A 27495-nucleotide genomic window follows, 5' to 3' on the forward strand; every position below is an offset into this window, starting at 1 on the left:
ATTTTTTTTTTTTTTTTTTGCTCATTCTTGTCATCAGCAATTTGATAATCTTATCTGGTTTTTTTTTCTAAATTGAAATTATTTTCGATATAAAGTTTTCCATCATAGCCATCATCATCATAATCATGATGAATTTAGGCAATTTAGAAATATATAAATAATACAGAAAAAAATGTTGGGCCAAAGTAAAAAAATAAAAAATAAAATTATAAACTAAAAATAGATTTGGCCAATTTTGTTATTGCCATTGATGTTGATGTTGATGTTGATGTTGATGTTGATTTGTTTGTTTGAATGTGAATAAGAATGGATTTTTGTTTCTGATGTCCAGTTTGTTGATATAATATTTATATATATGATGAAAAGCCTGGATAGATGTTTTTCTCTATTTTCATTTTCATTTTCTCTATACATCCTCCGTTTTTCTATCTATTTACAAATAATATTACAATCGGATCTATCCATTTTGACGGTTTAATACGAAAACAATGGCATATTGATGATGAAAATCTAATAATGATGATGATGATGATCATAAAGAAAAAAGATTTCAGATTCAATAGAATGGATATGATTTTCATTAATTTTTTCCAAGATTCGATTACAGATTATTATTATTATCATATATTTAGGTTTTCATTTTTCATTGATTCTGAAATATTTCCAAAATCTTAATGTTACGAATTTTTTGTTAGTTTTTTTGAGTTAATTTGATTGTTATTGTTTCGTTATACGAGATATCAATCATCATCAGATAACGATAACGGAATAAATAATCAAAATTATGATTTCGATAAAAATGAAAAGAGAAAAAACCAATTTCAAACTTGATTCTATTGAGACAAACATGTATATGCGTCTGATGATTATGATGTTTTTTTTTTTGGTTGTATTTGCATCTAAGATATGAGTGAAACAAAATTATATTAATAAATTATTTGTTGTTTCTTTTTTTTCAATCTTAAATTCTCATACATATGCCGATATGGTTGATATATTTTAGATATATTCTCATCATCATCATCATTATCATTATTATTAGATGTTTTTTTTTCTCGTATAAACAAAATGAAAATTGATTGACTTTTGGGATTTTTGTTTCCCATCTGCCTTCTATATCTTTCCATCTAAATAAATCAATTTTGTCATCGCAAATTTCAAATATCAGTATTTTTTTTCTTCATTCTATTTTTTTTTTTTTTTTGTTTTGTTAATACAATAGTAATGATAATGATAGCTTTAAACGACCGTTGCATTATTGTGTCATAAGTGATCACACATAGCAATTTCAAATTGTAAAAAAAACTTTTTGTTTTTTGTTTTATATTTTATTCAATTCGACTCATCATTTCATATAGTAGTCGTCGAATGGCATGTTAGGAACAGATAAATTCTGTGCGTGTTTTTTTTCTCTATCTTTTTTTCTTCATTTCGCAATAAAGAAAGAATGAAAGAAATAGAAAAATGGTGCAACGATTCCCAGATCCTAGTGCAACACTATTTGTACCATCATCATCATCATCATCAGCACCCTGCTGAAAAAACATAGCAGCCATCAGTTTTTTTCATCATTCTCACATAGACATGAAAAAAAATTAAATAAAGAAAAATAAACTGAAAAAAATGTTCATTTTCGAATATAGGACTTTTTTTTTGTATTCAACATTAGCATCATAGCATCATACATCGATAAAGATTCGGATCATTTGGACGCAAACTCTGGAACTGTTTGTGTGTGCGTGTGTGTGATCAAGATGCTGTAATTCTTTTAGCTTTTTTTTTGGCTCTCGTTATAATATACAAGAACAAGATGGGATGCTACTGTATATACTTTTGGAATGTTTTTTTTGTTTTGTTTTCTCGATAACATTCTGGAATCGGTAACAAGAGCAGCATTAGTGATGAAGAAAACCCTAAAATAAAAACAGACTCAGTAAAACAAAAATCGAAATTTGTTCAATATACACAAAACACAAAGAAAGACAAGACAAGACACGGCAAGAAATTATTATGATGAAAAAAAAACCGACAAACAAGACTAAACGAAATTTTCTTTTAATGATAATGATGATGTTCGGTCCAGTGATTGCATTTCAGTCATAATATTTATACGAAAGAAAAAAAAATAGCCACAGCCATATTTATGTTCTGTTATCCCAATCAAATCGTGTTTGAAATTCCATATCGAATAGTATGATTTTCTTGTCTGTAATGATTATCATTTTGGAATTTTACATTGCATGGCCAGAATCATTATTGACGGCGGAAATTGTGTCATCATCAAAATCATCTACATCATTTCGATAATTATATGTTCCATCAATCTAATCTAATTCCTGTTCGAAATTATTTCATACAACTTTATTTATCCACATAAAAAAAATTGTGAATCATATATAATTGATTGAATAAATAAAGATTTAAAATGATTGAAAAATATTATTATCATCATCATCGTTAGCCTTATCATAATTTTTCTTATCAAGCAATAATAAACGACAATTATTTGAAGGAAGAACTACAGAATAAACTACAGAATTTTATTGATTGATTCCAATTTGTTTTCAATGATGAAATTACAAATAAATATGAAAACTAATGAAATCATTTTGCTATCTTTTCATCAAATTTCATCATTTAAATTTTTAATATCTATTTTTTACATTTGGAATATTTTTACCCTTGTTCAATCTTCCTTGCCACATGTGGTCAAAATAGGTGAGCAGCCCTTGGGCCCTATTTGTTAATTTGTTTTTCTTTTTTTTTATTTGTGCGTAAAAACAATGTTTACATTCTTTTAAATATCATTCTACAAGGCGGACTATTCGAAAATGGTGATGAATCTGTTGAATTAGCATTTCGTGATGCTATCGAAAAAATCAATGAAGAAGCCATCTTACCAAATACAAGACTTGAAGCTGTCATTGAAAAGTTGGAACGTTGTGATAGTTTTCAGGCTTCTAAACGAGGTAAAACAATTTTATTATTCAATTTATTTATTTGTTTATTATTTTGAATATTATTTTATTTATGAAAAATAATCATTAATTTTTATAATTAAAAGTTTGTAGTTTACTTCATGATGGTGTTGCCGCTGTATTTGGTCCACAATCGGTTGAAACCAGTGCTCACGTTCAATCAACATGTGATGCTTTACATGTTCCTCATATGGAAATGCGTTGGGATTTCAAATTTGATCCACCATCAAATCATTCGATAAATCTCTTTCCACATCCATTAGCATTAGGTAATGCATTTCGAGATCTAATTAAATTAAAAAATTGGAAAAGTTTTGCCATTTTATATGAAGAAAATGAAGGTACATTTTTATTTTTGAGAATATTAAATTATTAAACAAAAATTGATTTCGAAATGTTTTTATCCTGATGATTAAAATAGCATTAGTTCGTATGCAAGAAATTCTAAAAGATCCATCATTACGTGAAAAACGGATTGTTGTACGACAATTTCCAGTTGGCAGTGGTGAATATCGTACCACATTCAAAGAATTACATAAATTGGCTATCAAAAATATTATTGTAGATGTACCTCAGGAACATATTTACAATGTATTAAAACATGCTCAACAAGTCGATATGTTATCCGATTATCATAATTATTTTTTCACTTCATTGGATCTACATACGGTAGATCTGGAAGAATTTCAATATGTTGGTGCCAATATTTCGGGTTTCAGTCTAGTCGATCTGAATTCAAAAGATTTTGGTCAAATTTTAAATAAACTTCAACGTGATAGTAATACACGTTACAATTGGAATGGTGGTATTGTTGGTGATTCATTTGATTCTATGGTTCGATTGGTAAGTTCTTTTGTTTTTTTATTTATTATATAATTGTAATAGAAAATTTCATTATTGAATAAATATTTTAAATGGCTGCATTCTTCATTGACAGGTTTCATCGCATAATTTTACTGTGAGTATTAAACATATAAAAAATTCGCACACAACAGCAATACACAATTTTCTCGTATGATTGACATCATACTATAATTTTACTTTTATTTTATTGAATGCAAATAATTTTGAATAAAGATTAAATTATGCAAATTTTTTTTTGTTGCTCCTCTTTGTCTACAAACATACACGTACGAACTTAAACAGACCGAAACGGCACTTGTTTATGATGCTGTCCGTTTATTTGCACAAACATTGTTTGAAATAGAAAAAAATGGTGCCACAATCCATCAAAATTTTCAACAAGATGATGTCAGTTGCGAAAAAGAAAAACCATGGCGTTTTGGTTCAACAATATCAAATTATATGCGAAATGTACGTAATAAAATTCATGACGTTGTGTTTTTTTTTCTCTTGAAATTATTTTTGTCATTTTTTTATTTATATTCATATTATTAACTAGATTGAAGTAAATGGCCTCACTGGTCCGATCAAATTTGATGAAACCGGTTCCAGAATCGATTTCAAATTATTGCTTCTCGAATTGACCCGTGAAGGATTGAAACACGTAATTTTCAATCAATTTCATTTCATTCGTTTTAGTTGATTGATTGACATTGATAGATAAATATTTTCTTTCTTTTTTTTTGAACAAAATAATTATATAGTTTGGTGATTGGACACCGGGCGAAAAGGTCACATTCATGAGTAATTATACGAAAGCAATGACAGAAATTTATCGAGACACTTTAAAAAATAAGACATTGACCGTTGTAACAATTCTTGGTGAACCATATTGTATGGAAGCGGAAGATGATAATCGAACAGGAAATGATCGTTTTGAAGGCTATTGTGTAGATCTTATTAAAGAGATTGCTCAAATTCTTGAATTCAAATACGTTATTAAAGTTGTTGAAGATGGTGTATATGGAAAACGTAATGAACGAGGTGAATGGAATGGAATGATCAAAGAATTGATTGAAGGGGTAGGTTTTGATGTCTAGAAGATGTTACTTCCATTTAATTCTATTCGTTTATATAGAAAGCAGATATCGCTGTTGCCGATTTGACCATAACATATGAACGTGAAGCGGCCGTTGATTTTACTATGCCTTTCATGAGCTTAGGTATTGGAATACTTTACAAACGTCATAAAAAAGATCCACCAAAATTATTTTCATTCATGTCACCATTGGCCATGGATGTATGGGTCTATCTAATCACTTCATTTCTTGGCGTAACATTATTCTTATTTTTTGTCGCACGATTCTCTCCATACGAATGGGTTAATCCACATCCATGTGTGAAAGAACCTCACGAATTGAAAAATAATTTTTCAATGAAGAATACACTTTGGTTTACGATTGGTTGTCTAATGCAACAAGGATGTGACATAATGCCACGTTCATTATCGACCAGAGTATTGGCTGCAAGTTGGTGGTTTTTCATTCTAATTCTTGTTTCATCCTACACTGCTAATCTGGCTGCTTTTCTCACTGTCGAACGTATGGTTAATCCGATCGAATCGGCCGAAGATCTTTCCAAACAGACAAAAATTCCATATGGTTGCCTTAAATCGGGCTCTACTGAAGCTTTTTTTCGTAATTCGAATTTTTCCACTTATGCACGTATGTGGTCATTTATGGAATCATATAGACCAAGCGTGTTTGTTGAATCAAACAAAAAAGGTGTTGATCGTGTTGAAAAAGGTGATTATGCCTATCTGATGGAATCGACTAGTATTGAATATATTGTCGAACGTAAATGCGATCTGTATCAAGTTGGTTCATTGCTTGATTCCAAAGGATATGGTATTGCAACTCCTCCCGATTCTCAATATCGCTCGATTATTTCGGATGCCATTCTCAAACTACAAGAGGAAGGCAAATTACATATGCTCAAAAATCGTTGGTGGTCTGGTAAAGGCAAATGTGGTGGCAAAAAAGAAACACAAAAAGTATCCGGTTCAGCTAGTGAATTAGGCTTAGCTAATGTTGGTGGTGTGTTTGTTGTTTTAGCTGCCGGTTCTATCATAGCAATTATCATTTGTATTGGTGAATTCATCTGGAAAATGGAGAATATTCCACGTTCCGAAAGAGTATGTTTTGTAGATTTTTATACAAATTAATTTTTTAAATTTTTTTCTTACGAAATTCATAGGAACACATCTGTATTGAATTATTACGTGAAATTAAATACGTAATATGTTGCTATGGTAATACTAGACCTATTCGTAAAGTAAGCGATATGAATCCGGCAAGACATTTAATCATACAAGCTGGTAATGGATTGCCATTTTTGCCAATGAATAGTTATCAAGAAATGAATAATAAGAACAATTATTCATAAGATAATAATAATAATCAGTCATTTCTTTTTATTTGACTTGTGTGCTTACTTCTTTCTTTCTCCATCATCATTTTGATTTTCATTAACTTATATGTGAAATTTATATCATCATCATCATCATCATATTTTAAACATCACTTACGGAATACATCTCTTTTTAGTTCACATTCATTCTAGTCGAATATTATTATTGAGAATTGATCATTTTTCCTACTTTTTTTTCTGATGTCTGAAAAAAAAATTATATTCAAATGTGGAATCCACATTTGAACATTAATCCATATATGAAAAAGCCAATCACTGCTGTATTTTATATTGATCACAAACACATACACAAATCAACACAATCGTACACAGTTTAAGTTGATATTAATAAATTTCTTTATTTATTTCGCTACAATGAATTTCATTTTTTTTTCTTTGATAAATGAAAATTTTCATTCAAATCTCACTTGATCTTTGATTCATTTTTAAACGTAATAATTAAGTGAATTTAACATTTTGATAAATAGATTTTTTTTGTGTGCCAAAGAAAAAAAAACGGTTCAAATAGATTAAATTTTTTTTTGTTGGAAAACTACATGCCCAAAACATAGAAGAAAAAAAAGGAAAATCATTTTAATGAAAAATGATGACGATTATGAAATTCGTTTTATCATTATGACTAGCTATGAATCGGAATATGATATGCATTTATGAATGAGATCATTAGTCATTCATACATATTGGATAAAAATAGAAAGTTAAATGAATGTGTGCAATGAATGGATTCAATTATTTTTGAAAAATTTGTATGTAGCCAAAAATCCCAAAAGAATGGGTACTGAATTGGAAAGAAAATTTGTTGTCGGATTTGTTGTACCTTGTTTTAAAAATTGATCCATACGCCAATGTTCCGACCAACGATTGAGATTATTTTCATTACGTTGTTCAAAACTGATCATCTCTTCACGTTCACGTCGATCAAATCTTGGTTCAACTGTACGTGTTTCATCATTATCAATTCGTTCACAACTTTCACGTCGTCGATTTTGGTCATAACGGATACGATCGTTTGATCGTTCTCGGCTACGTCGGTCCATATTAATTCGATCATCAGATTCTGTTTCTCTTCGTCTATCACTTTCCATTCGTTCTCGACGACGATCTTGATCAACTTCATCAATTCGGCGATCATCTTCATCACGATATCGTCGTTGTTCACGAATTTCTTCTCGATCATCACTGAATCGATCAGATCGTTCAACATTCCGTTGATCAAATCGTTCTTCAAAACGTTCTCGACGGTCATCATATCGATCAGATCGTTCCGTAATCCGTTCATCAATTCGTTCTTCGAAACGTTCTCGGCGATCATCATATCGATCAGAACTTTCAATTCTTCGCTCATCAAATCGTTCTTCAAAACGTTCAAATCGATTTTCATCATCAAGATTCTGTCTTTTTAAAATGTCATCATCTTGTCGACGGATTGATGGCGAAAATTCATCAACATCAAATCGTTTATTATATTCAATCTGTCGTTGATCAGGAAAACGTTCAAACAACAAAACGTCGCTGACGGCGAACAAAAAATTAAAACTCGAAATAAAAACGAAAATTAAAGCCTATTTGAATGAAAGTTTTTTTAATTAAGAAGTTAAAATTTAGTGCTGAAAAAATTTACAAACCTTGCTTGTATTCTTCATTGAGATAATCGGTTTTCAATGGTAAGAAAACAATTCAAATGACAAATATTACACCAAAAATTAGATAATTTTGTTAATTTGTTAATAATATTTTTAAAAACTTTGCTGAAATTCTGCTGGTTTTTTTTCAGAATTTTGTTCAATGAGGCTATCACATAAAATTATCGGTTGCTTTTATACTCTGAAAAAATCTGATAATCAATCGTTACGAATATCGTCATTCAACAATGATCCAAACTCAAACTACCTGATGTAGCATCTAATTTCATCATTCGAATAAATAGCTTCCGAGTCACGTAAATCAATTGAACAAACAAACCAGATGAATTTTACATTTTTTTTTGTTGCAAATAAAATAACTAATGGATTAGTTTCTATTAAAGTGATTTTTTTTATTTTTTAACCACAACGAAAAAAAATTCATCATTACAAAAGAGATGAAACAAAAAAAACGGAACAAACATGAAAAAATGAAATCTCTTAAACAATGTTTACAAACATGTACAAAATCAATCAATGATCACAATGAATTTGTTGAGAAAAAAAATGTATCGCTGATGATTGATCGGTTAAAAAAATAGTTAGTGCAAACTAAACAGAATCATGAGGATGACGATCAAAGATGAGTAAATCCGTTACACCAATGAAACTATCACGTTGATTCAATTAAATGTCAACTAGTTGAATTTTTTGGACTATTAACGTTTGATCGCCAACAATGCATACGAAACAGATTGATCCTGTGTCCAGCTCCATTGGTAAGTAACTGGATTAAAAAACATTCCATGAATTTTGATTACATCGCAACCATCTTATTGAAAGAAAAAACAATTTGCTGTTAGAAATGTTTTTTTTTGTAATCAGTTTTCAAAGTGAAAAAAAACTTACAATCCTCTTTTAATATCAAACTTAATGCTGCCGGTGGAATAAATTTCGAATATTCATGTGTTCCTCGTGGTAACAAACCAAGAATATATTCGGAAATAAGAATTGCTCCAAAATATGATAACAATGTTTGATTGATTGTTGTGATTATAAGAAAACCACCAGGACGAATACAATTTATGGAACTTTGTAAAAAGGATTTGATATCATCTACATGTTCCAGAACTTCACTTGCAATGACAGCATCAAAAGAATTTTGATTTTCATCAATGTTACTGAATTCTTCGATTGTTGTTGATTGATAATTGATCATAGTTTCGGTTTCGGCAAATGAAATACGTGCATGATTCTTGGCAACAGCAATATTCTCTTTGACCGGATCAATACCGTAAATATTGGCACCTAAACGAGCTAGTGATTCGGCAAGTATTCCTCCACCACAACCTATATCCAACAATTTAGAATTTTTTAATGGAAATCGTGAACAACATGTTACCGGATCAAAATGATCATTTAGTCGTGAATGAATAGCATCAACAATAAACGGTACCCGTAATTGGTTAAGATTTCTTAATGCCAAAAGTTCATCACTTTTCCACCACTTTGGTGAAAATTTTCGAAATTTATCTAATTCGTAAATGTCAACACTTTTGAATGATGAAGAATGTTCATGGACTTTGTTTGTTGTGCTAATCATACGATTAGAATGTTTCAATATTGATTGATGTCGTCGGAACAATTGAAAATAAAATTGACGACGACAAAATGACATTATAATAGCCGTTTTCATGATGATTATTTTTTCTTAATGAAAAAATTCAATTCGAAATCAAAATATCACATACATATGTTTTGTTCGTAAATGTACACAAGCAGCTTAACCGTATTGTGTGTATTCATCGCTGTCGAAATAGATTCGAACAAATTTTTATGCAGACAATAATAATCGTTATGATGAGCTGTCTCTCCCTCTCTCTTTCTTTTTCGGCATAATTTATTGTGGATGATCGAATGTTTATTGAGGTTCCACGTGAAAAGAATCTAGCTATCAAATAACGAAAATCCGGTTCATCATAAAATATTTATTATTGAATCATCTCACAGAATTTGTGAATTTGATTCTCGGTACAATAAGATTTCGGCATCATATCCGATTAACAAGATTTTGCCGGCTAATATTAAGCTGATGATTCCGTATAGAAAAATGATACAATCACGAATTCTAAATCATCATTCCAAAATGTTTTGTAATATGATTCTTTTGTGTTTGGCAATAATTTGGTTAGTACCAATGATCAACGCGAATGTCGATGCCAAAAAGAAAGAAGTAATTATAAAAATCATTTTTTCAAACATTAAAATAAATTATTAATTTTGTTATATTTTAGTCGCATCATATGCCTTTAGACGAACGAACTGAAAAATTAATACAGATGTCATTTAAACGGCCAATGATACGTTTGAATCCGGAAAAATTCCGTACATTCATCGGCTCGAAGCAACATGGTCAACCGATTCGTAACTATACATTTGTCGTCATGATGACTGCATTATCACCCGGACGACAATGTTCGGTTTGTCGTTCTGCTGCCGATGAATTTTCCATTGTAGCCAATAGTTGGCGTTATTCATCTTTGTTCAATCCAAGCTTATTTTTCGGTTTTGTTGATTATGATGAAGGATCTGAAATTTTTCAACAATTAAAAATAAATTCCGCCCCTGTATTTTTGTTGTTTGGTGAACGACAAATGAAAGTAAATACATTATCAATCAAACATGCCGATCAGATGGACATTCAACGAATCGGTTTTTCTGCCGAAACCATTGCCAGATGGATTGCCGAAAAGACTTCTATTTCGATTCGTGTTGTTCGTCCACCCAATTACACTGCTTCATTCCTATTGGTTATATTTTTCAGTTTATTTTCCATCATTCTTTATGTACGCCGAAATAATCTCGATTTTCTTGGAAACAAAACATCATGGTCGGTAACCGCTTTGGCCATTGTTTTCGGTATGACTTCTGGTCAAATGTGGAGTCATATTCGTGGACCACCATTGATGCATCGTTCAGCAACCGGCATATTATACATACACAATGGAAGTGGTGGGCAATTTATCATTGAAACTTATATTATCTTTGTCATTAGTAAGTTGGTGATTTTGCAAAAGGAATCCAAATTGACTTTTAAATTTATTTATCAGATTGTGCGATTGCTGCTGGTTTCATATGTATTATTCATGCCGTGAAACAGAACGCTAAAATAGATCCAAAGAAAAAGAAAAGTTTGTATACCTAAAAAAAGTATTACTATTGTTTAAATTTAAACAAAATTTAATTTCATTACAGTCATGTTGATCGCCGGAGTGTCATTGATTGCAATATTTTTTTCATTCTTGATGTCGATTTTCCGTTGGAAAGCACATGGATATCCATATAGTTTCCTTTTCAAATGAAACTATTCGAATGGCAATTGTAAAATCCGAAATAACATCCATAAATAGAATCATCTTTTTTTCAGAAGTAAAAAAAGAATTGTCTTCAAAAAAAAACCAACCGAAACATTCTTACCAGTGTTTGAATGAATCAACATTCATTTTTTACAAAACAAACTGTAATTTTTTTTATTGAAATAAAAAAAAAAAATTTTGCCTATTCAATGTGTTGGAAAAAGAATTTATTCCTATGTCCTAGATTTTATTTATTCTCTATCAAAAGATGAAAAATTGATTTAAAAGAGAGAGAGAGCAAAAAAAATACCATTGCAAAGAATTTGATTCAAATGACGTCAGCAAAATATGAGGTATATAATAAACAACAAAACAAAACAAAACAAAAGAATCTAAATTATCATTATCATCACACTAAAGAATTTCGTTTATTGTTAGGCTGATGATATTCTTTATTACATGCATTAATTTTTCATTGTTTTTTTTGAACGAAAGTCAACATTATCTTATCATCATCATCATCATGTTTCGTTTTCTCACACCATATATCATCTCTATTTTTAATCCATTTTAAATTAATAATTTTTTTTCTTTTTTTGGTTCTATTAAACAATACTCTTTATATGTAGAACTATTCGAATGATGTTTATTATTTACGACAAAAACGAAAAAAAAAATTTATCTATGATTATGATGACATCATGATATTGATAAGAAAAAGAGAACGAGAGAGAGAATGCGCGCAAAAAGAATCCTATTGGAAAAAAAACGACCAACAAATAACAAAACAATAGAATTTCGAAAGTGTGTGTTTCTAAATTAAGTAAGTGTCTATTCTCAAGCACTATCTGTATGAAAATTGCTGTCATTAAAAATTTTCAAAAAAAAAAAAATCATCATTATCATTAACAGAATTTAGAATGTTATGTAGACCGATTGATGTCATAAGATGTTAAATGAATGAGGGGATGAAATGTTTAATTGATGTTTTTGACTATGGACTGTATCCAAAAAAAAAGCAAAATAATTTATATATAGAGTATAATGATAAACGAAATCAGGCGGTTAAAATAATTACAAGTTAGAAGTTGGAAGAAGAAGAAGAATAGATTCGGACGTTGTAGATGCCAAGTTATTTGAAACTTCTCTTTTTTACTTTTGAACAAAACAAAAAGAATAGAAAAGATAGACATACATCATTCATGATTCAATAGTTTAAATCGTTTCATTAGTTTATAAGCCTTTTTTTCAAAAAAAAACCTTATAAACTGTTGATTGATGATTGTGTGTGTGTAGAAGAAGAAGAATTTATTAAGCTAGTGCATTCTTCATTTTCTTCAACAACAATATATATTATCATATATCGTTTTTCAAGGATTGTTTATAGGAAAAAAAATTATTTGTATATATGATATATTCACTTGTTATCAACCAGATGGTTTTTTTTATTTAATTTAAAAAAGAAAAGAAAGAAGAAGAATATATATCATTGTCTTTTTTTCTTGATGTTAGTTTTGTTTTGCTTTCATTCATATTCGATTCGATTTGAATAATATTCATTTGATTCGATATTTGATTCATTTAAACAACTAAATAATTTTCAACAATTATTTCTTTTGTTGAATTCTGTGTTGATTAACTTTATATCGATTCTTTTGTAGGTGTTTGTTGAATTTGAAATCAATCAAATAAAAAAATGGTAAAATTTTTTGTGATGGGAAAAACATTATCACATTGAACAATTTATTTTATTTATTTATTGTTTTTTGTTTTTAGGCAGATGAAAAAATGGCCGAAAGAGAACGTAAAAGGCTTGAAATTCGTGAACGTTTGGAAGCACAGCTTAAAAGTTCACAAAAGAAAAAAGGTTTCATGACACCGGAACGTAAAAAACGACTTCGTGTAAGTTTTATTAGATAAAATTTTTCAAAATTCTAAAATTTGATAATACTTTTATCATCTTTTATTGATGAAAATTTTATCCAATTATGTAATTGTAGCAATTGCTTCGTCGTAAAGCAGCCGATGAAGTAAAACGACAACAAGAACAAAAAGAAAGAGAACGACAAAGAATAATCACTGAACGTACGGGCGAATTAAGACCTTTGCCAGATGACGGTTAGTTGATTGATTTTTTATTTAAACAAAGAAATCAATTAGTATGTTTTTTAAAAAATTTAAAGTTGATGAATTGACCGAAATTTGTAAGGAATTTCATAATCGAATTTACAAACTTAATGAAGAGAAATGGGATCTAGAATTGATTACTTGTGTTAAAGAATATGAAGTATGTATGATATTATAGTGTAAAATTGGAATTTATTTTATTGATGAATTTAATGATTTCAGATTGCCGATCTTCAATCACGTGTTAACGATATGAGAGGCAAATTGTAAGTTGTACAGGAAAATTTTTCCATTTATTTATTTAATTTTTTTGAACAATTTTTGTTAACTTATCAAAAACAAAAACAGCATTATACCGCCATTGAAAAAAGTATCAAAATATCAAACACAATTGGAAAAGATGCGACAATGGACATATAAATTGGCTAAAATGGATATGCGTGGTGCATTGAAATCGGTGAAAAAAGAAATCGAATTAGATGATAAGGTAAATGATTGATTTTTTTAAATGTAAATCTATCATTTTTTGCCTCCATTTTGTGTCATTATCAGCATAAAAAGACCGAGACCAAACCAGTATGGGTAGCTGAAACTAAAGCAGTTAAACAAACAGTCGAAACTGCCGATTCAGGCGATATGGATGATGATGAAGAAGAGTGAACAATGAAACAAAATGTTTGTTCACAATGATTATATTTATTCACTTATTATCATTCGTTTGTCTTTATTACTTAGCAAATAAAATGAATAAAATATATTGAAATTTAAAACTTTAAATCAATTCAAAATGAAACCATATTTTTAGTTCTGTTTTTTTTTGTTTGGTTGATTGTATTATTGATTATTTTATTAGAAGAATTCGTAAAATATTCTGCACAGGTTTATCAAACAAAAGATGTACCAAAAATGATAATATGGTTGTGATAAAAATATTGCATATTGTTTGTTGAAACTAAATAAAACAAAGTGTTGATAATTATCAAAAAAAAACATTAATGAAATTATTCGAAAAAACTTACCATAAACATATCATCAAAATCGATTGTATCTTTAGTTCGAAATGTTAGCCATATAGCGGGTATTAAATTTATCAGATAAATTTGTAATGATAAATTGTATAATGGACGAAGTGATGGAAAATTGAATAATTTTGACCAAAATTCTATATAGAATAAATTAATATTTAATTTTTTTTAAATCACTTTTCTACACATATGACGATACATATGGTTTATTACTTACCTCGTTTAGTGCAACATAAATAAAAAATCCACATAAATCCTGAACACCATAATAGTTTACCTATTGTTATGTTTAAATAGATTTCCAAATCTGATGCCGATGTTGTTAATAATTTAGCTAGATTAGATGGTGTCTTATGTAATGTATGTGTCCATTGAAATCCAACAATCGATAATGTTACAAAAACAATTGTTAAAATACATTCACCAATTTTTCCACCAAGATAGATTTTTGGATAATCAAGAATTAAATAACCTACAAGTATTCCGAATATAAATGCTGAAATATGATGTATAAATGGCCATGTATAATATATTGTATAAAGTGATTCATAAATAAATGAATCCATCTTTGACCATTGATTTGCATATGGACTTCCATAAAATATAAGATGACTGATACTAATTAAACATCCAACAATAATTGATATAATGAGAAAAAATATTGATATTATTGGACTTTTAAAACGGTATAATGGCAATAGAATCAATGGAGATAAAAGCATTAGATGAAAACAAGAATTTGCCCACCAAGTTGCCAAATTACACTATAAATTGAAAATATAAATTATTAATCAATTTTTGAATATTTTAAAAATCAACCTACGAAACTATGATTTTGTAAAAATTCCAAATCAATATCATAGAAATTATAACTTAGCATACTGGATACCAATTGATGACGACATGCATATACAAAATGTTGATCCATATGATGCCAGAATGGTCCATGATCCACTAATGGCAGAAGATAGTAGAGAAGAATTACACCGAAAATTGTTGGATAAAAGCGTAAATATATGTTGATGGCAAACTGTAAAAAATTAAATTTTCCTTCATTTCTTCTCAAGAATTTTAATGTAGTATATGTCAATAATAGTCCACTGAAAATAATGATTATTTTTTTAAAATATTGAGTAGATATTTTATATGATAAATTTTACCTTAGAGCAAAGAAAAAATCTGTATTATGAAAATTTCGTAAAAATCCATATTGTTTTTCTCGTAATGTTTTCGATGCTAATCCAGTTAATAATTTTTTCTGTATAGCCATACCGGGCATCAATATACCAATATAATATGTATGCATAAATATTGTTTCAAATAGCATTAATAAACGTAAAAAATCGATTGAACCGAAATTATTTGGTTTCGAAATAAATAATGAACGTAAATTTGAAACAAATGAAAATGCAATAATAATACGTGAAATAATCGAATGTTTAGGTGAAGATTTTGTTGATATTATATTGTTTTCATTTTCATTATCAACGTTAACTGTTGTTTGTTGATTATTATCATTGTTATTGTTCTTCTTGTAGTTGTTGTTGTTGTTGATTTCATCACCATTTTTGGTTGTATTCACAGAATTATCGTTCGATGATGATCGTTTTAGTAAATATTCATAAATTGATGCCAAAATTGTTAACAAACAAAGGCCAGAATAGACATATCTAATTGTAAAATAATGATGAATTTAATATTTTAAATATAAAGTTCAATTTAAAAAAAAAAATTATCGAAAACATCTTACATGGCCATCCATTGAAAATTATCCAACACTATTGGTTTATCATATGAATCACATCGTGATTCCGGTCCAATTTCAATCGGTATCTTTGTGATTGGATACAGAATTGAATTCAGCGTTAATTGAATTTCATCCGCTGAACAAGTTGATGGTATACAAATTCCAATGTTTATTAAGGATCGATTAAAAAAATATAATGCATCGGAAATATCATCAGCCAAACTTATCGGTATATTGTAAGGTAATGAATGATCTAATGGAATTTTGACTTTTCCACGTGGATGCGGAACAATAGGACGTAAGAAACAATATTTACCACGAAATTGTTGCGAATTTATATTTTCCGAATATGGACTTTGTATTTCTAAACATTGATTATAATCACCGACACTAGATAGCGTACCTTCCAATAAACCGCTTGGAATTTTTCCCGCTGCATCCAAAACTGTTGAATATTTATCGACAGAGGGTGAAAAAAGAAACAAAAACGAAATAAAATCAGAAACAGAATGTGAATGTCGAATAAATCGTACATTTAAATGACCATAATTCATTTTTGTTCATTGCTTGACCAATCTTGACTAACGATGCCATACATTGTGGTGATAATTGCAATTCATAAGCCAGAAATGAAAATTGTCGCGACATTCGTTGTAATAATGGACTAAAACGACGACTAAAATTTCTTCCTAAATCAATCAATCTATGAGCAATATTAAATGTTTCATCAATATTTTCTGTCCAAACAGCTTTTTGAAAATCAAAATGGCGATCCACTTGATAATCGGAAGGAAAAATATCATCAATAATTTGATCAATTTGACAATCATCATCCAATTCATTATCAAAATTGTTTGATAATGTTGAATTTTTTCTATCAACATTAATCATTTTCATAAATGTATCATTGAAAAATGCCAAATCGAATGCATTATTAATCGATTTGGACCAGATAAAACGATTCGAATCAAAATCGGATGATAGAATTGATGATAATGTAGTCGATTGGTCATCATCAGCATAATCATTATTATTGATTTGAATTGTTGTTGATTGTGAATGAATTTCACAAACAATCACAAACAAAAATATTAAAGACAAAATTTTCAAACGATCAAACATTGCCATCATTTATCGGTATTGAACAAAATTGAAATGAATCCATTGTTTAAAAATTATGATGAATTTAATTTGATAATCAAAAAAAATTTTTTTTCTTTTTTTTATTCATATTTTGTATTTTGTTAATATTTTAGCTTTAAAAAAAAACAATGACAATGATGTTGATGATGACGACTATTGATGCGGTTTTGATTCGATTTTCTTTTCAATCTTTTCATCCAATATTTTAAAACAAAAAAAAAGTGAATGAAATATACAAATTGGTACTTGGAATCATCAACAACATTTTCTTTCGCTGATTTATCGATTGTTTTTCTTATGTCTTCTCAATTGTTGCCTATTGTTTTTTTTTTTTCAATAGGTATTTTGTATTCCTGTGTACTTTCCATCATCTTGATGATTGGATTTAAATTCGTTCGAATGTTTATGTCTTGTCTGAAATTACCTCATATTTCTTGATGAAGAAAGGGGTAGTTTTGAATTTAAATTTACATTCAACATTGATGTTTAATGTTTTAAGAATTACCAACACACACTTGAAAATAATCATCTTGGAAACAAAAAAATAATCAATGCGGTTTGAAGCGGTTTTGTTTAAATCAAGTTTTTTTTTCCAAAATTCTCTCTTTCTTTAATTACTTTTTTTTTGGCGAAGGTTACGTTCATGACTTTTATCATTATTATTATCGGAATAAATCTACGGGGAAAAAACGCAGCACAATTTCAGCATTTTTTTTTTGTTTCTCTTGCCAATCAAAATCAAGTTTGTTGTTGCATGTCATGTTGTGAATATATTATTAGTTTTGTCCATGATTTATTGTTTGGTTGTTTTCTTTCATTCATATTTTCATTTAAACCTTTTTTTTGGAAGAAAAGGTGTAATTTTTTTTAGGTAATAACGAAAAAATAGAAATTCTTCGATTCATATTATTCAATCATAAATAATCAGATTATTCAGAATTTAAACATTTTCATAAATGATTGACAAAAATTTATGCAACATTTTAAAAATTGTTTTGAAGATAAAGGTTTTTCCCCATCAAGATTTCCATTAATCAATATAAATCCATAATAATATTTTTGAAAAAAACAAATAATTCATAATAGTATTCAATGTTTAGGAAATAATAAACATCATCATGAAAATAAAATGAAATGAAAATTTAAACATCCTCTTCATTACAATTGTAATGTTTATATTTAAAAAAAAAATTAAACAATCCAATTCGATAACAATAAAAGAAAGAAAGAAAGAAAGACGGATGTCCATAACAAATTATTGAAGATTTTGTTTTTCATTATCATCGATTATTATGATCCATATTGACAATGTTTTTACTTTTGTTTTGTTTTTGTTTTTCTTCGTCTGAATCAACACGGATGCAACAAGTCGATATATTGTCAATATGTTTTTTTTCTACATAGTTTATTTCTCATTCATTCCCCATTGTTCAAGGTTAAACAAAATACATATTTTGTTTATCATTAACCTTATCAATGATCATGGATCGAAAATTTTGTTTTTTGATTGAACCATATCGATGAAAAAAAAACAAAATTTGTATAACGAAATAATCATTGAATTTTTTTTTCATCTAAAAAATATTGTCGTTTGGAATATCAAAAAGAATTTCAAATATTTCATATATCGTTTGATTTGATCTTTATTCAATATTCATTCGATTCTTTATCAATTAATGTCATGGTAATGATCAAAAATGTGCAAAAAAAATTTTCTCTAATTCATCTACGTTATTAAATGATTTGGAAAAATTTAATACTTTTTTTTTGGATTAAAATACAACCTAAAAATAGTATAAGTAGTACGATAAAATTGATATGAATAACCTTTATCATTTATGATGGAAAATCAATGGAATTTGATTGGCAAAAAAAATGAAATGAAATAAACAAGACAGTTGTAAAATTTACGTTCACTTTCAATCATTGATTGAATTCGACTGATAACATGGTGAATGATGAAAAAAAACAACATCCTGTTAAATATTCACTTTAACTCGTTCGTCAAATAAAGTATCCAATCACAACAATTTACACATATATTCAAACTGAGAACAAAAATATTTGTAACAATAAAAGAATGTCAATGAAAATATAAAAACTTTGGTTCACTGTTCTTTGCCAATGATTTTATCGAAATCACAATAACAATTTTGTAACACAAAATTAAGAATGAATTGGATTTTTCCACATATTTTTACAATAGTAATGGTCCGAAAAAATAAAATTGTTCATTCACTTGATGAATGTGATAATTTTAATTGAAAAAAAATAATCATCAATCCAAAGTCTATTTACACTTTGGAGCCATTGATGAGTACAACACCAAAAAATTTTTTTGTGCTTCTGTTTTTTGATCAATTGATTGTCAGACAATCAATCAATCAATCAAATGATCGATCATATCGTGTTAATCAGCTACCCCGAATCGATTATGATCATTCAAATGATTTTTTTGGTAAACTATTCGATCTATACGATGAAACGTTGCCATTGAAACGTTATTTATTCGTTTAATCAAATGTCTATAATCTTTGGTAACCATCATTCCTTGAAATTGTTCGTTCATATTTGGTTTAAATTTTTTGTTTTGTTTTTCAATTCGAATTCGTCCTTAATTTTTTTTCTCTCCATTCGATGACATTAGCATCATTAGAAGGCCAAAAAAGATATGCTTGATGAATTGGACGAAAGACAGAGTAATTGAAAAAAGATTTTTTAAAATCAAATAATTCATTTTTTATCCTTTTTCTTTTCAAATACCAATGTTTAAATAAAAAATTCCTATGATTGAATCTTGTGATCAATTTCCTAGTCACAGATATTATTTTATTACGGAAAAAAAATGGTCAATGAAATATTTTGATTGAAGCAAAGAACGTTTCGTAGAAAAAAAAATCATTTGATTTATTCATTTGTATTTTCGATCATAAGTTTAGAAAAATATTTGTTTCATTCAATAAAATGCATTTTATGTTGAATATAAAAAAAAAGTACACACATGATGAGAGATGTGTATACACATCTTTCATATATATTAAAAAAATCAATAAAAACTTTTCAACGATTTTATCGATTGTCAATTAGGATATTTGTTTTTTTTTTTTTTTTTTTTTTTGCTTTCTCTCTATTTAATCAATTCTTTCATTTTGTATTTTTAAATAATTTATTTGGTTATATCATTGCCATTTGTTGTTGTTGTTGTTGTTGATGTGTTGTGAAGAAAAACATCATAATAATTCATTCACAAATAATCAATTATAGATTACATGATGAAAAGTTTTTCTTTCCATATTATTACTACTCTTTAAGTACGTTATATATCCAAATGTATTAAATCAATTTTCTTTTGATAAATAAATAAACCCTAAAAACATTTTCTGGTATATTCTTTCACTTTTTATTTTCACTCTCGATAATATTAATCAATTTGGAAAATACTCGAAAATTTTCCTGGACTTTTTACTTGATTGTATGAATGTATTCATTGTTTTTACATTCGTTTTCAATATTGATGTCAAGTTTTGTTGTTTATTATTATTATTATTATTTTCGTACTGAAATTTGAATCTTGAACAAAATAAATTAGACAAATATAGTGTGAATGTAAAAAAAAATACTAAATGAAAATTACTTCTACAATACTTAAGTCATGTCTGTTTTTGGGTTTTTTTCTCTAATTGATTGATTGATTGATTGATGACAAATTTTGAAAATGTAAATAAAATTGAGGATAATCTAATTCCAATTGGCAAACAAAAAATCGGATAATCTTATTTAGGATTAGGATTTAGTGTTGAAAATTTCTAATTTCAAATGATGATAATAATGAACAAATATTATCATCAAAATATTAATAGTAATAAAATTGTTGCTGGAAATTCCATCAACTCGAATTCAATTGATAAGCACTTATGTGTTGTTGTTGTTGTTGTTTTTTGAACAAGGAAAAAAAACTAACCGAACAAATGTCAAAGTTTAATTGGTCGATGTTTAAAAATAAAAAATAATAATCAAATTGATTGTAGAGAGAGAGAGAGAAAAAAAAATGGGCTTTTCCCGGCAAATCTTATTCTATTTTTCTCAAAAAAAACAAAACTAAACAGGAGTGAATAATCTTTTCCCTTACATAATAACAACAACATTAAGTAATTTGCAATATTGATTGATTTTTTTTCATTCATTCATTCAAAATTTAAAGATTATTATAAATTTCCCTAATTTGATTGAACAAAAAGACTATTTATATCATCATCATCATCATCATTGAGTGATTATAAAATGATATAATCTTTGTACATTTTTTTTAAAAAAAGAAATTTAAAAAGAAATAATGATGATGTTGAAATTTTTTTCAAGGTTTTTTTGAATGATTCTGACATGCGTTAAAAGAACTTAGCAACTAAATTTTTTACTGATCATTTTTTGAAAAACTTAGTTTCATTCATTCAAACAATGACGTTGATTATTTTTTTTTGTATCGGGAAAAAAATTCTGACAAGAATTCTGATATGATGATGCAATTATATCAATCATTTATGTTTGTTTGTTTTATTTTCTCGAAAAAAACAAATAATTTTTGATGTGAATGTATGAATGAATCCGGATTGAAATGTCTAGAGAAAATCAAGACAAACATTCATTTAATCAAATGTCCACATGATAAAAACGTGTTCAATTTTTGAAAAAGATCAAGATAATCATCTTTTTTTCAAAAAAGAATTCCTTAAATTTGTTATTTTTCTAACATTTTGTTAAATAATTTGATTTGAACATTTCAAGTCATTTTTTTTATCCTCTTGACAGATTATGAAATGATTGATATTTATGAATGAATTCAATATTTATTTCATTCAATTCCGAAAAAAAAATTAATGAATCTCGTTTAATTTATCATTTTTTTTTCTTCGTTTTTTTGATTATGATGATTTTTTTCAAAAAAAACATCATTCAATAAAAAAAGATGTACAAATGATATGAATAAAATTCTCCTGATTAATGAATGAATGAAATATTTCCATTTTATTTTTCAGGTTGATTGCTTGTTTTTTTTTGGTGGTTGCTGATAATCGTATCAATTGATTGATTGATTGATGGTCAATGGCTAACGACGATGATGACGACAATGAAATTCTCTTTGGTTGTATTCGAAGGTTTTTTTACGTAATCAAAATTTGATAATTTTTTTCCTAATAAAATTGAAAAAAAACCGAAAACTTTCCATTCACAAATTAAGCAATGAAATAAAAATCAATTTTGTTGGATAAATTTATTTAATAGCAAAAAAAAAATTGTCACGAAAAAAAAGAACTGTCAAGAATCAGTGAAAAAGAAAAACAATTAGAATTGAATTGAAGCCAAAGAAGATGAAGAAGAACTTGGTTCAAATTGTTGTGTAAGTTTTGGCGGTAAAGCACGCCAATATTGAAATCAAAAATCAAATCAAAACAAAACAAACAATATCATATATCAGATGTATGTTATTGCAATTCTGTTTTATTTATTATGATTGTTGATATTATTATATGTACGTATACATACATACAAATAAACAGACAAACAAACTCATAAACTCTTACATGTCACAAAATGTCATTAATCAAATGTATTCTGAACATCACATGTGTAGTATATGGATGATATAATGATAATATAATTTGATGTTTGTTTGTCATTACGACAACTACGACGATGATGATGATGATGGCTTTTATTTACAATAATTTTCTCAATCAAATGAACTTTTCACTTAAAATATATAAATACAAACACACAAATACACTTGTTGTTGTTTAAATTAATTAATTAATAAAAAAAAATCATTTCCATTTTAAATCCATCCAAAGAATTGAATTCACTTTTTTTTGAATGTTGTTTATTGTTGTTGTTTTCATTTTATTTTCCTTGTTAGTTTTTTTTTCGGGAATCACCTCAAGGTTTTTCAAGGAAACAGAAAGAGAATGCGAAAGAGAAAAAATCATTGCCGTTCTTGTTTTCTCAATTCAATTTCAATCACCATCATCGTTACGATCTGTCATTGATTATAATTTCAATGTACTCTATTAGCATTATTAATGATTTTTTTTATAGGTTGACAATTTTCAAATGAAAATACTTAAAAAATTTTGTACATTCATTTTGTTGTTGTTGTTGTTGTACATCATTTTTCCCCCCTTGTTTGTTTATTATTCTTGCAATGTTTAATTCATGGAAAATTTTAATTTTAACTTGTTTGTTGTTGTTGTTGTTGTAAAAAAAATCGAAATGAAAACTATCGTTTAAAAATTAATCGTAAATTATGAACAATAATATGGTTTGTTTGTTTGTTTGTAAATGTTTCAGGATTCATTTTTTTCATGATGATGATGACCTCATGATATACAGATTTGATTAAAGACTATAGTAAAGAAAGGAAAGAAAAGAAAACCAAATACTTATAATGGGAAAGTGAAAACAAAAAATGAAAACAAAAAAAGAAAATCCAATTTCTGTCATATCATCATCATGATGTTCAAATGAGGCATTATGATGATGACAAATCATTTGTAATGAATGAATGAATGAAAAGAATATCATTTTGATCTTGCACTTGAAAACTTTTTTTTGTTGTTATTATTTTGATAGATATTTTGACGTACTAAACTTTATTGATGAAAAAAAAACTAAAAGAAAATTAACAATCCAAAAGTAAATGAACCATTCTAATTCTTTGTCTCATTAGTTTTTGGCTATCAATCAGATTAATGTATCAAAACATTTTTTTGGTATCATTAATGACAATGATAAAAAAAAAGTTGTGATCATCATTAAAATTTTTTTTTTTAATGAAGAATATTCATTATTACAAAAATTCCTTAGAATCTTTTTGATTATTTTACTTTTTATAGAATAAAATCCTATCAAATGGAAAAATAATTTGAACTTTGTCGTTGAGGAAATAATAACTACATATTCGTCATCAAATTGTTACATATATACATGATTATTATTATTATTATTGCATACCAAAACATTTTTTTTTCAATCTGATTTTTTTTTTTGTTGTTGTTATGGTTTGAATATATTCAATTTTCTGCGCATGTCTCAACACACAAACACACAGATTCTTTATGATGAATTCATGCGTTGGTGAATTTTTGTTTTCTTTTTCCCGACTTATCCAGACACGCTCATTTTTTTTTCTCGTTTGTTTGTTTCTTTCATTCGCCTCTTTTTTTGTTCTCTCGCTCACTCTATACTACCTTAACAAAGGTTAAAAAAAATCTGGTTCGAACTGGTTCCTAAGCGAATCCCGACCAGACCATTTTCAGTATTAACAATTGAAATTGATAAGAGAAAGAGAAAGAAACACACAAAACAAAACACACAACAAACCAAATCGTAGACAAGTCTATATATAAAACTAAACGAAAAAGAATTCTTTTTTCTTCTATTTGATGATGAAATAAAACATGTGCGTACCAAGTGTGTTTGTATAATTTCTAGTTTTGTTCGTCATCATCATCACCACATCAATGACATCGAAATCTATAGTCGGTCATATTATCTAACAATCTCTCTCTCTCTCTCTCTCTCTCTCTCTCGACGTTCAATCAGCATAGAGACCACATAGTAAAGTAATAATAATAATAATAATAACCGGCTGTAACCGAATCAAACCGAATTACAAATCATAAAATTAAACATACAGGAAAAAAATAGACAAAAATTGTTTGATTGCGAACAATAAAGAATTTTCGAATGGTCAGCGAAAATATTTTTCATTTGCGCATGTTCAAATCGAAAAAAAAACATCATGGCGGAATTGAATCGAATGATTATTGTTGTTGTTGTTGTTGTTGTTGGATTTTGTTCTTTGTATCGAAGTTTTTCTTTTTTTTTGGCTTTTTTCAGGTAAATCAATCAATTTCTTTTTTCGAATAAAAAGAAACAAATTTCTGGAACAGTAAAAAACAAAACACAATTCATTATCGATAGCTTTTTTTTAAAAAAAAATTAGAAATCTAACCAATTCAAATTTGATGTTTATCATGTGAAAATTTTCATTTTTTGTTCGTTCATTTTTGATACATATCTAATCATCAATATTATGGATGATGATGATGATGATGATCAAGTGAATGATGATAAAACACACATGAACATTATCATGATTAGAAATTTGGATGCTACGTAATTCGGCAGGCTAAAATTTATTTTGATGAAAAGAAAATCTGAAAAATAAATAAAATTTGATTATAAATAGTCAAATCTAATCAAAATGTACATGTCCATGTGGTTGGAAAATTATTGATAATTTCAAATTTTTTCTTCTCCGGAAATATTATTATCCTTTTTTTTTCTCCCTTGTGATTCACGTGAGTGTGTTTCTTTTCAACACACACACAAACCATATACATCATTGCCATCATGCCATTGTCAAACAAAGTGATAATTTTCTCTCCTTTTTTTAATGCATAGCAAATGTGAATGACATTTATTTTTCCTAAACTAAATGAATCTGTTTGTTTTGGTTAATGGATTTAACAATTCAAAAAAAAAGATAAGAATCGTATTTTATGCGCAATTTAAATGTATCCAGATTTGAATCAATTTTAAATGACCGATTATGAAATAATCATTAACAAAAAAAAAATTATTATTATTTACATAATTTAGGTTTGATTTCATTTTTGTTTTGTTTTTGTTTTGCATTGAAAATGATTGAATTTTCATTCAAGAAACATTCAATGTTTATTCATTTTTTTTTTGTATTCAATGTTTCCAATACAAACAGTTGAAAGTTGCCAAGATCAAGATGAATATTTGTTGCAACAACAACAACAACAACAATAAGAAAAAAATCATCCGATGTTTTTTTTAAAAAAAAGAAGGAAGTATCTATAGGAGTTATATGTGGCTAAAAAAAGCCATCGAGGATAAAAAATAGAATTGATTTTTGTTTGTTTGTTTGATTTTTTTTTTTGAACAAATTCGTAATGCGCATGATTTTATTATCATCATTTATGATAATTGACATTCTTCAAGATTTCAATTCCTGTTTAGTTCCTGGTTTGTTTCATCAATAATGATGTATGCATTTTTTATCATTTTATTCCAGACATTCTAGATAGATCCCCTAGCACTGATGGATCCAATCAATATTTCAATGTCTTGAAATTGAAATTGTCGATCTATAGAGAAACGAAAATATAAAAAAAGATTCATTCGAAAAAAATCAAACAAGGAAATGTTGTTGGGAAGTAAAGAAGTGAAAAAAAAATTCCGGAAGTATAAATCAAAAAAAAACATGCGTAGAATATGTTGAGTGTTTGTCTCAAACATACCAGAAATTTCACATAAATTGATCCTGTTTTCATCATTAGAATAAATAGGTTTCATATTGGATGATCCGAATGATTTTTTTAAAACATTACAATTAACATTTAATATTCTGTTTTTTTTCCTTTTGACATTTTTATTTTGTTTGTTTGTTTTGGCTGTTTTTTATTATTTGGATGATGAAATGCAATCGAAAAAAAACCAGAAAAAAATCTTGATTGATATCCAATGACCAATCGATTATTATTATTATTTTGTTAAATAAATGGGAAAAAAACAACATGACCATATCACATGAAATTGGTAATCATGGATGAGAGAGAGGGAAACAAAAAAATGTTTAATTATCAATCGTATTTACATGTTTGTCTGGGTGTGTTTGTTGTTTAATTTTGTTTAAACATAACAACACAACAATTTCAATTAAATATTACTTGAACAAATTTGTTTTTCTCTTATCAATCTATGAAATGAAATAACTGATGACATTTTGTTTTGTTTTTTTGTTTTTTGTTGAAAAAAACACCCGAAAAAAGACATGAATCCATCCAGGGAATAATAATGATAAAGATGAACATGTGTGTGTTATATACACTTTATTATATGGTCATTTTTGGAAATTATAATCTTTTGCAAAAAAAAATAATCATCATCATTAAAATATAAAGCCAGCAAAGATAATTTATGTTTTAGGATGACATAAGCAAACATACATACAAACATACAGAGAAAAAAATACTATCCCAGTTGGAAAGCATCCATTACTATGAAATTTTTTTATTTTAATGTGTGTGTGTGTTTGTATCCAACAAAAACTGGCGCAGAGCGGTCAGGACTGGCTGA

General features: G+C 27.5%; 6 protein-coding genes and 1 long non-coding RNA gene across 7 annotated transcripts; 4 read left to right on the forward strand and 3 right to left on the reverse strand.

Moving 5' to 3' along the window:
* The first annotated feature begins 1707 nt into the window (after nt 1-1707).
* Nucleotides 1708-6670, forward strand: LOC113789912 (glutamate receptor ionotropic, kainate 2-like). The gene is made up of 10 exons (XM_027339511.2): nt 1708-2718; nt 2817-2969; nt 3065-3319; nt 3400-3821; nt 3916-3936; nt 4125-4292; nt 4381-4485; nt 4586-4903; nt 4960-6015; nt 6078-6670. The coding sequence occupies exons 1-10, from the start codon at nt 2568-2570 to the stop codon at nt 6264-6266; spliced, it is 2838 nt and encodes a 945-aa protein (XP_027195312.1). The 5' UTR covers nt 1708-2567; the 3' UTR covers nt 6267-6670.
* On the reverse strand, nt 6630-8120 carry LOC113789927 (uncharacterized). Its single transcript, XM_027339525.2, has 2 exons — nt 7937-8120; nt 6630-7873 (listed from the first exon to the last, which is right to left on the reverse strand). Exons 1-2 carry the CDS (start codon nt 7952-7954, stop codon nt 7037-7039), a joined length of 855 nt encoding a protein of 284 aa, XP_027195326.1. The 5' UTR covers nt 7955-8120; the 3' UTR covers nt 6630-7036.
* Nucleotides 8121-8321: 201 nt separating this feature from the next.
* Nucleotides 8322-9718, reverse strand: LOC113789926 (ubiquinone biosynthesis O-methyltransferase-like). The gene is made up of 2 exons (XM_027339524.2): nt 8843-9718; nt 8322-8765 (listed from the first exon to the last, which is right to left on the reverse strand). Exons 1-2 carry the CDS (start codon nt 9627-9629, stop codon nt 8653-8655), a joined length of 900 nt encoding a protein of 299 aa, XP_027195325.1. The 5' UTR covers nt 9630-9718; the 3' UTR covers nt 8322-8652.
* An 84-nt stretch (nt 9719-9802) lies between these two features.
* Nucleotides 9803-11499, forward strand: Ostgamma (oligosaccharide transferase gamma subunit). Its single transcript, XM_027339521.2, has 4 exons — nt 9803-10166; nt 10228-10987; nt 11044-11124; nt 11189-11499. The coding sequence occupies exons 1-4, from the start codon at nt 10026-10028 to the stop codon at nt 11293-11295; spliced, it is 1089 nt and encodes a 362-aa protein (XP_027195322.1). The 5' UTR covers nt 9803-10025; the 3' UTR covers nt 11296-11499.
* Nucleotides 11500-12811: 1312 nt separating this feature from the next.
* LOC113789929 (troponin I 4-like) lies at nt 12812-14193 on the forward strand. The gene is made up of 7 exons (XM_027339528.2): nt 12812-12988; nt 13066-13191; nt 13290-13407; nt 13473-13576; nt 13639-13682; nt 13765-13903; nt 13969-14193. The coding sequence occupies exons 1-7, from the start codon at nt 12986-12988 to the stop codon at nt 14074-14076; spliced, it is 642 nt and encodes a 213-aa protein (XP_027195329.1). The 5' UTR covers nt 12812-12985; the 3' UTR covers nt 14077-14193.
* Nucleotides 14104-18047, reverse strand: LOC113789928 (uncharacterized). The gene is made up of 7 exons (XM_075819934.1): nt 16722-18047; nt 16192-16633; nt 15602-16111; nt 15265-15541; nt 14659-15205; nt 14436-14578; nt 14104-14368 (listed from the first exon to the last, which is right to left on the reverse strand). Exons 1-7 carry the CDS (start codon nt 17317-17319, stop codon nt 14258-14260), a joined length of 2628 nt encoding a protein of 875 aa, XP_075676049.1. The 5' UTR covers nt 17320-18047; the 3' UTR covers nt 14104-14257.
* A 2404-nt stretch (nt 18048-20451) lies between these two features.
* Nucleotides 20452-22773, forward strand: LOC142644993 (uncharacterized). Its single transcript, XR_012846197.1, has 2 exons — nt 20452-20642; nt 22365-22773. It is a non-coding gene; the product is annotated as an uncharacterized LOC142644993 (long non-coding RNA).
* Nucleotides 22774-27495: the final 4722 nt, after the last annotated feature.

The sequence above is a fragment of the Dermatophagoides pteronyssinus genome, unplaced genomic scaffold (genome assembly GCF_027571235.1).
Source record: "Dermatophagoides pteronyssinus isolate colony J.1.1.1.1 unplaced genomic scaffold, Derpt_VIB-CSIC_2022.12 sq0005, whole genome shotgun sequence".
Taxonomy (NCBI): Eukaryota; Metazoa; Arthropoda; class Arachnida; order Sarcoptiformes; family Pyroglyphidae; genus Dermatophagoides; species Dermatophagoides pteronyssinus.

Bases quoted from the DNA above. Each gene is read 5' to 3' on its own strand.
- LOC113789912 (XM_027339511.2), top strand. From the start codon at position 2,568: ATGATGAAATTACAAATAAATATGAAAACTAATGAAATCATTTTGCTA. The intron at 3,822-3,915 runs GTAAGTTCTTTT...CTTCATTGACAG, and splicing joins TTGATTCTATGGTTCGATTG to GTTTCATCGCATAATTTTAC. The intron at 4,486-4,585 runs GTAATTTTCAAT...ATAATTATATAG, and splicing joins CCCGTGAAGGATTGAAACAC to TTTGGTGATTGGACACCGGG.
- LOC113789926 (XM_027339524.2), bottom strand. From the start codon at position 9,629: ATGAAAACGGCTATTATAATGTCATTTTGTCGTCGTCAATTTTATTTT. The intron at 8,766-8,842 runs GTAAGTTTTTTT...TCTTTCAATAAG, and splicing joins TTTGATATTAAAAGAGGATT to ATGGTTGCGATGTAATCAAA.
- Ostgamma (XM_027339521.2), top strand. From the start codon at position 10,026: ATGATTCCGTATAGAAAAATGATACAATCACGAATTCTAAATCATCAT. The intron at 10,167-10,227 runs GTAATTATAAAA...GTTATATTTTAG, and splicing joins TCGATGCCAAAAAGAAAGAA to TCGCATCATATGCCTTTAGA. The intron at 10,988-11,043 runs GTAAGTTGGTGA...TTTATTTATCAG, and splicing joins TTATATTATCTTTGTCATTA to ATTGTGCGATTGCTGCTGGT.
- LOC113789929 (XM_027339528.2), top strand. The intron at 13,192-13,289 runs GTAAGTTTTATT...ATGTAATTGTAG, and splicing joins AACGTAAAAAACGACTTCGT to CAATTGCTTCGTCGTAAAGC. The intron at 13,577-13,638 runs GTATGTATGATA...TAATGATTTCAG, and splicing joins CTTGTGTTAAAGAATATGAA to ATTGCCGATCTTCAATCACG.
- LOC113789928 (XM_075819934.1), bottom strand. From the start codon at position 17,319: ATGATGGCAATGTTTGATCGTTTGAAAATTTTGTCTTTAATATTTTTG. The intron at 15,542-15,601 runs GTAAAATTTATC...CATTATTTTCAG, and splicing joins GATTTTTTCTTTGCTCTAAG to TGGACTATTATTGACATATA. The intron at 15,206-15,264 runs GTAGGTTGATTT...TTCAATTTATAG, and splicing joins TTTTACAAAATCATAGTTTC to TGTAATTTGGCAACTTGGTG.